The sequence below is a fragment of the Coregonus lavaretus genome (genome assembly GCF_964263955.1).
Source record: "Coregonus lavaretus genome assembly, chromosome: 25".
NCBI lineage: Eukaryota > Metazoa > Chordata > Actinopteri > Salmoniformes > Salmonidae > Coregonus > Coregonus lavaretus.
In genome coordinates this window covers 42,668,824-42,677,622 of record NC_140012.1, presented here as the reverse complement: position 1 = coordinate 42,677,622, position 8,799 = coordinate 42,668,824, and the positions used below count along the sequence as shown (strand labels likewise).

Sequence of the window (8,799 nt, the reverse complement as noted above, 5' to 3'; positions counted from 1 at the left end):
GGAGGAACACACACCAACAACCTGGACCAGAGCTACCCCCAAACGTATAGCAGTGGAGGAACACACACCAACAACCTGGACCAGAGCTACCCCCAAACGTATAGCAGTGGAGGAACACACACCAACAACCTGGACCAGAGCTACCCCCACTCTCAGTCGGGCCCTGCTGCAGCAGATTGCAGGGCCATAAAATGGGATAGTGAGCTCGCAATTGTTTTCTATTTACTTTTGTTTTTTATTTATTTAACTTACTCCTTTCTCCAGGAAGTCCCATTGAGGTTAAAAAAATAACTATTTTCAGGGTGTTGCATTTTCTATTCTTGGTTTCTACCCATTTTGCCATGGGGTGGAGTTTTCTTTCTTCTTCAGTTTTAAAGCTAATTTCCTGCAATTCTACACATTTTGCCATGACTTATTTTTAGCAGACGCTCTTATCCAGAGCGACTTACAGTTAGTTAGTGCATACATTTTCATACTGGCCCCCCCGTGGGAATCGAACCCACAACCCTGGCGTTGCAAGCGCCATGCTCTACCAACTGAGCTACAGGGGACCTGTATGCCATGTAAATATGACATTGAGTGACTAACAAAATCAAATGGGTGCGCCCTGGAGGTCAGGACCCCTGGGCACGCCAGTAAAAACTTCACCCTGGAGCATGTAACGATCTACACAGCTCTCACCTGAACAGGACCAAGGGGTGCTTTTATACATTTGACATTTTCCCCCCTGAAAATAATTACCAAAACTATGGTTCGTACCCTGTCACAGGTATCCTGTGCACCCTGCCGGAGGACAGAGGACAGGACCTGGCCAAAGCCCTAGTCAGCAGCATGTCCAGGAGGCTCTATGATCAGGGCTACCCAGTGTTCTGCTTCATAGAGGAGGAGAACACAATTATCCTACAGCCTCTTCACCAGCCTGGGCTTTACTGAGGACCCTCAGTACAGGGCTGCATGGTACCAGTTCAATTATTAACGTTAGCTAGTTCTGGGCGTTACTGAGGACCCTCAGTACAGGCATGCATGGTTCGCCTTTAACAGTTTGCGACTAAGGTTTTGCATAGAGATCAATATTGACAAAAGCTACTTGATCCAAATAAAATGCAAGTGTATGGAGAGATCATATCATTGCAGGAGGATGGACTTTGACCAAATATTACTTTGAACATTAAATTAAATATTATGCTTTTAAATGCATCTTATCAATGCACACGATTCAAATACCTATTAATTTATTTTTTTTACCCCTTTTTCTCCCCAGTTTGTAGTTACAGTTTTGTCCCATCGCTGCAACTCCCGTACGGACTCGGGAGAGCCAAAGGTCGAGAGCCATGCGTCCTCCGAAACACGACCCTGCCAAGCTGCACTGCTTCTTGACACACCGCTCGCTTAACCCGGAAGCCAGACGCACCAGTGTGTTGGAGGAAACACCGTACAACTGGCGACCGAAGTCAGCGTGCATGCGCCCGGCCTGCCACAAGGAGTCGCTAGAGCGCGATGGGACAAGGACATCCCGGCCGGCCAAACCCTCCCCTAACCCGGACGACGCTGGGCCAATTGTGCGCCACCTCATGGATCTCCCGGTCGCGGCCGGCTGCGAGGCAGTGCTTTAGACCGCTACGCCACTCGGAGAGGCCCTTCAAAGACCTTTTACACTAGCAAAGATTATTGTTTGTGTTTCTCCATGCAAATGTTTAGTGTAAACTGTGTGGTTTAGATTAGAACACCACAAAGGAAAATATTATAATTGTATTCTTAGCTGTAACATATTATCAGTGTTGTGTTTAGAGTTCTGATGGTAAATGTTAATTTAATAACTGAAATGAGGGTATTTTTCCTTTAATAATTTTATTGTATGAAACATAAGAAACCATTTCTCGTTCGCCTTCGTTTGTTGATTACTGAACTCCACAGGCTGATGCTGCCACCTAGTGGTTAGATTTCCTCAGAAGTTATGGTCCCTGCTTTAAAAGCAAAACAACTCAAAGTTTAGACTAGACAAAATGTTACACTGTACAACAATTTAACATTCTCAACACAGTGTAAAGTCAGTGATGCATTTTCTAGCTTGAAATACTTCCTTGAGGTGACGCAACACTACACTAAATAGCTGTTGTCAAACGTGTCAAGCTCAAAATAGGGCAATGTCGCAAAAAGACAGTCGCAGGACAGAGTATAAAATACTAAATTGTCTGTTTCTGAGAAGACTAACACTCCTTAGTCCAAGTCACCAGTCAAATGTGTCAGAAAATAAAATAAATGTCTGTATCTGGGGGTGAGAGTACTTCTAGGTCTCTGGAAGGGAGTAGTAGCAATGCCATCCGTTACATCAGCAGCAAAGACACCTTCACCTCCTCTCTCTGTACTCCTCCAGTCGTACCAGCCATCTCTCCCAGTAGTGTAGCACCTGCTCTGAGCTCAGTTGATGAGGATGGGCCGGGGAACCATCTTTATAGGCCACCACTATCAGTCCATTCTCAACCTGCAGGGACAAAGTGGGGGTAGCCATGGAGGAAATGAAGCACATTGTATAGCATGTAGGAAAGAGATACCACATGTTTCATGGGGAGAGAGTCAGCCAGTCCCAATTTGCTCCCTGCCCCTCCCCCTTGGACGTTTGCAGATCTGTAAGGTGGCAGCAATACTGGAAGTTCCTTCACTACACTGCTTATACCTACCCAGAACCTTCAGAACTGGAAGCTCCTTCACTACACTGCTTATACCTACCCAGAACCTTCAGAACTGGAAGCTCCTTCACTACACTGCTTATACCTACCCAGAACCTTCAGAACTGGAAGCTCCTTCACTACACTGCTTATACCTACCCAGAACCTTCAGAACTGGAAGCTCCTTCACTACACTGCTTATACCTGTGAAGGAGCAACGGTTGCAACTAAAAACAATATCCTTTTAGCCAGCTACATTCGTTCGCAGCGACGCCGTTTTTCAAACAAAGTCAACACAGTAGCCATTGCTAGCCAGCCTACACTACCAGCAGGCTGTGGTAGCTAAATACAATATCTTTGTGCTAGCTACCCAACGTTTAATCGTTGCTGCGTTATGAAAGGTAAGCTTGGCTTCTTATATGGTGTTGAGTAAAGCTTAAACAATGTATTTAGATTGTAGGTAGGTATTGTAGTTTGGTATTATAGGTAGCTTACTCAGGTAGTTATTGAAGGTTATTGTAAGTAATTATTGTAGGTTAGGATTTTATTCGGCGGACCCCGGCGAAGCACGAGGCTAGCCTACCCACTACTTGGACCAACAAAGCTAGCTAGCTAGCGGGAAGCTACTGGTAACTTTTTGCAACTATGGTTAATTGTTTCCAATGTTATTTCATGCTTAAGAGTACCTGTGATTGAGCCAGCTAGCTGCTACCATTCAGCTGTTTTTCTAACCTCATCCGAGGCATTAACGTTAGGTGGTTGGTAGCTGCTGTACTTAATTACAGCTACTGATAACAGTCTGCTGTAGTTTACAACAATTCTAATTTCTAAAGTGGAAGTTGGGAGAGTTTTACTCGGGTGGTTCAGTGAAACAATTATAGTTTCTGAGGTGGAAGTTGGGAGAGTTATATATATATTTTTTTTTTGGTGAGGGAGGCATGCTCTCTCCTTTCCCTGATGTTTAGTTCATTTCATCCCGATCTCCTCTGCATTATTGTAGCCATCTGCTGCAGCCTGTCAACTATGCCTCTGCCTATCCCTGTTCTCTCCTCTCCGCACAGGCTACACAAACGCCTCACACCGCGTGGCTGCTGCCTCTCTAACCTGGTGGTCCCTGCACGCACCACACACCTGGAGTTCCAGGTCTCAGGCAGCCTCTGGAACTGCCGTTCTGCCGCCAACAAGGCTGACTTCATCCCAGCCTATGCCACCCTCCAGTCCCTCGACTTCCTGGCACTGACGGAAACATGGATTAATTTTTCCCCTAACCCATCTGTCTATCTCCTCATTTAAATTCCACGCTGTCACAGTCACTAGCCCATTTAAGCTTAATATCCTTGTCATCTATCGCCCTCCAGGTTCCCTTGGAGAGTTCATCAATGAGCTTGACGCCTTGATAAGTTCCTTTCCTGAGGATGGCTCACCCTTCACAGTCTTGGGGGATTTCAACCTCCCCACGTCTACATTTGACTCATTTCTCTCTGCCTCCTTCTTTCCACTCCTCTCCTCTTTTGACCTCACCCTCTCACCATCCCCCCCCCCACTCACAAGGCAGGCAATACGCTTGACTTCATCTTTACTAGATGTTGCTCTTCTACTAATCTCACTGCAACTCCCCTCCATGTCTCCGACCACTACTTTGTATCCTTTTCTCTCTCGCTCTCCTCCAACACTACTCACTCTGCCCCTACACAGATGGTAACGCGCCGCCGCAACCTTCGCTCTCTCTCTCCCACTACTCTCTCCTCTTCCATCCTATCATCTCTTCCCTCTGCTCAATCCTTCTGCCTCCAATCTCCTGATTCTGCCTCCTCAACCCTCCTCTCCTCCCTTTCTGCATCCTTTGACTCCCTGTGTCCCCTATCCTCCCGGCCGGCTCGGTCCTCCCCTCCAGCTCTGTGGCTTGATGACTCATTGCGAGCTCACAGAACAGAGCTCCGGGCAGCTGAGCGGAAATGGAAGAAAACTAAACTCCCTGCCAACCTGGCATCTTTTCACTCCCTCCTCTCTACATTTTCTTCATCTGTTTCTGCTGCTAAGGCCACTTTCTACCACTCTAAATTCCAAGCATCTGCCTCTAACCCTAGGATGCTCTTTGCCACATTCTCCTCACTGCTGAATCCTCCCCCCCCCCCTCCTCCCTCTCTGTGGATGACTTTGTCAACCACTTTGAAAAGAAGGTTGACGACATCCGATCCTCGTTTGTTAAGTCTAATGACACTGCTGGTCCTGCTCACACTGCCTTACCCTATGCTTTGACTTCTTTCTCCCCTCTCTCTCCAGATAAAATCTTGCGACTAGTGACTGCAGGCCGCCCAACAACCTGCCCGCTTGACCCCATCCCCTCCTCTCTTCTCCAGACCATCTCCGGTGACCTTCTCCCCTACCTCACCTCGCTGATCAACTCATCCTTGACCGCTGGCCATGTCCCTTCCGTCTTCAAGAGAGCGAGAGTTGCACCCCTTCTCAAAAAACCAACACTCGATCCCACTGATGTCAACAACTACAGACCAGTATCCCTTCTTTCTTTTCTTTCCAAAACTGTTGAGCGTGCCGTCTTTAGCCAACTCTCTTGCTATCTCTCTCAGAATGACCTTCTTGATCCAAACCAGTCAGGTTTCAGGACTGGTCATTCAACTGAGACTGCTCTTCTCTGTGTTACGGAGGCTCTCCGCACTGCTAAAGCTAACTCTCTCTCCTCTGCTCTTGTCCTTCTAGACCTGTCTGCTGCCTTTGATACAGTGAACCATCAGATCCTCCTCTCCACCCTCTCCGAGCTGGGCATCTCCGGCGCGGCTCACTCCTGGATTGCGTCCTACCTGACCGGTCGCTCCTACCAAGTGGCGTGGCGAGAAGCTGTCTCCGCACCACGTGCTCTCACCACTGGTGTCCCCCAGGGCTCAGTTCTAGGCCCTCTCCTTTTCTCCCTATACACCAAGTCACTTGGCTCTGTCATATCCTCACATGGCCTCTCCTATCATTGCTACGCTGACGATACACAACTAATCTTCTCCTTTCCCCCTTCTGATAACCAGGTGGCGAATCGCACCTCTGCATGTCTGGCCGACATATCAGTATGGATGACGGATCACCACCTCAAGCTGAACCCTGGCAAGACAGAGCTGCTCTTCCTCCCGGGGAAGGACTGCCCGTTCCATGATCTCGCCATCACGGTTGACAACTCCGTTGTGTCCTCCTCCCAGAGTGCGAAGAGCCTTGGCGTGACCCTGGACAACACCCTGTCGTTCTCCGCCAACATCAAGGCGGTGACCCGATCCTGCAGGTTCATGCTCTACAACATTCGGAGAGTACGACCCTGCCTTACACAGGAAGCGGCACAGGTCCTAATCCAGGCACTTGTCTTCTCCCGTCTGGATTACTGCAACTCGCTGTTGGCTGGGCTCCCTGCCTGTGCCATTAAACCCCTACAACTCATCCAGAATGCCGCAGCCCGTCTGGTGTTCAACCTTCCCAAGTTCTCTCACGTCACCCCCCTCCTCCGCACACTCCACTGGCTTCCAGTTGAAGCTCGCATCCGTTACAAGACCATGGTGCTTGCCTATGGAGCAGTGAGGGGAACGGCACCTCCGTACCTTCAGGCTCTGATCAGTCCCTACACCCAGGCGAGGGCATTGCGTTCATCCACCTCTGGCCTGCTGGCTCCCCTTCCTCTGCGGAAGCATAGTTCCCGCTCAGCCCAGTCAAAGCTGTTCGCTGCTCTGGCACCCCAATGGTGGAACAAGCTCCCTCACGACGCCAGGACAGCGGAGTCACTCACCACCTTCCGGAGACATTTGAAACCCCACCTCTTTAAGGAACACCTGGGATAGGATAAAGTAATCCTTCTACCCCCCCCCCCAAAAAAAAAAAAAAAGTATAATTGTAAAGTGGTTATCCCACTGGCTATAGGGTGAATGCACCAATTTGTAGTCGCTCTGGATAAGAGCGTCTGCTAAATGACGTAAATGTGCCCTTGAGCAAGGCACTTAACCCTAATTGCTCCTGTAAGTCGCTCTGGATAAGAGCGTCTGCTAAATGACTAAAATGTAAATGTAATACCTACCCAGAACCTTCAGAACTGGAAGCTCCTTCACTACACTGCTTATACCTACCCAGAACCAAAAGCTCCCTCACTACACTGCTTATACCTACCCAGAACTGCAAACATTGAAGGGTTAGGGCCGAGGAGGAGCGGTAGGAAGCGAATTAGGACAGGCTGAGAGAGTATGGTGGTCTCCAGGGGTGTAGTGGAGGGTAAATGCGGGTAAATGCCGTTTACGCAGCTTTTGTATTTTTGCTTGTGCGGTTACCCCACCTTCTGCTGAAAAATGCATTGAAAGTACAGGGAGCGTTACTGTACTCACCATGAACTGCGATCAACGTTTACCCACCTAATATTTTTTATTTTTTACCGCTACATCGCTGGTGGTCTCGTTTAAAATCACACCTACCTGGTAGTTGTAGTTCACGTCGTTGTTTAAGGCCCCAACGTAGGCTGCCACCTGTAGCGGGTTGTCGTACGTGTTGCTGAGGAACGGTTTAGACCTCTCTGATGTTTTCCAATCGATCACACACAGCACCCCCCTGAGGAAGGAAGGCTGAGCTTTAGGGGGAGACGTTTCCCCGGGACACAGTTTAGAACTAGTCCAGGGCCCTTCCACTTGAGATTCTTCATTAAGCACGCACGTTTTTATAGTCTGGGGGGAAACTGGCCGTGGGAATCACACAAGTGGAGACGATGAATAAAAGTGCGAGTTGGCCAAATAAACGGACAGGTCAGGTAGAGATCGAGTCCACTGCATTGCAGACAATGCATTACATCAAATTGCTACATCATACGATGTGGTTAGCGGACGTGTTGAACACCTATCAAGTTGTTGAGAGATCTATTAGTCGTCTGCAATGTAGTCAGCCCCTGGAACATGGCCCACCATCACCATCCTTACCTGTAGAGAGCCACACAGTCCACAATCCCCAGGTATCCTAGTGTGTCATGCTGCACACGGCTCTCGATGGCTCTCACTCCCCTAACGTCCTCCAACACATGGCGTACACTCTCCATGTATCCCTCTACCTCGGACGGAACCGCTGGTGCCTCCTCAGGATCTTCCCCCGGTACCTCCTTTGTTGTTGTCAATGGGAGAACACGCTCCACGGCCGTATGGAAAAGCTTCCCTTGCCTGAAGAGATCTGACATAGAAACATTTGGGTCATTTGAATGACAGTGTGTGTGTGTGTGTGTGTGTCATGTCCTCATATGCAGAAAATTCATATTTTAGAGCCTTAAACAAACCTTTAGAATCAGAGGGTTCTGCCTACTTACTCTGACTGTATTCCTTGAAGCCATCCTCTCCCAGTTGAGCTATCATCTTCCTCCTCCATCTCTCCAGGTAAAACTGTTGCTCTGGGGACATAGTCTCCTGTAGGATACGGGTCACACTGGGCCCTGAGCCTCTGTCCTGACCCCTCCGTAGGATAATTCTGGCTGGAGCCCCTCCAAACTCAGTTTCGCCAGATTCAAATACCTTGTCTTGGTTGAGCAACGGGTGGAGGATTTTAGGCACTTTGGATGGTGGTTGGGTTCGATGAGATGGTGTTGGGGATTTTATCACAGGTCCGTAGATTTGAACATCTTGCTCCTCTAGGATCTCGGGAGTTTGAGCACTGACTCTGTGGGACACAACTGACTTGAGGAGTGAGGAGTAGCGTCCGCTGTCCACCGAACTGTATGGACTGCTTTTCTTGCGAGCTGGACAGACATTGGAGGTGGAGAAAGTATTCACGGAAGTCCGGGTACAATGGGAGAAGAGTCCAGGGACAACCCTAGATGGCTCCCCAACACGCTGGGCACATCTCAACAGTTGATGAAAATGCATTCTAGTTAGCTAGTTGGAGCACACAGTGAAAGTTGTAGGATATATCTATTTATTTCTTTATCTTTGCGTTTGCAGCTAGGTATTTAAAGTGACTCAAGACAGCAACACCTTAGGTTATGCTTTGGTTACATGAAATAATTAATGAAGATATAGAAAAATAACGAATTAAGTTAGAGGATAGCAGTCACCTCTCCCAAACGTCGCGCCATTTTTGTTGTTAAAACGTTTTCACCGGAGAGAGAGAGAGAGATTGCCGG

At 48.4% G+C, this 8,799-nt stretch overlaps 1 protein-coding gene across 1 annotated transcript; it reads right to left on the bottom strand.

Moving 5' to 3' along the window:
* Window positions 1–1,824: 1,824 nt before the first annotated feature.
* Window positions 1,825–8,775, bottom strand: LOC311100742 (mitochondrial genome maintenance exonuclease 1-like). The gene is made up of 4 exons (XM_084141704.1): window positions 7,990–8,775; window positions 7,613–7,856; window positions 7,118–7,250; window positions 1,825–2,482 (listed from the first exon to the last, which is right to left on the bottom strand). The coding sequence occupies exons 1-4, from the start codon at window positions 8,540–8,542 to the stop codon at window positions 2,348–2,350; spliced, it is 1,065 nt and encodes a 354-aa protein (XP_083997830.1). The 5' UTR covers window positions 8,543–8,775; the 3' UTR covers window positions 1,825–2,347.
* Window positions 8,776–8,799: the final 24 nt, after the last annotated feature.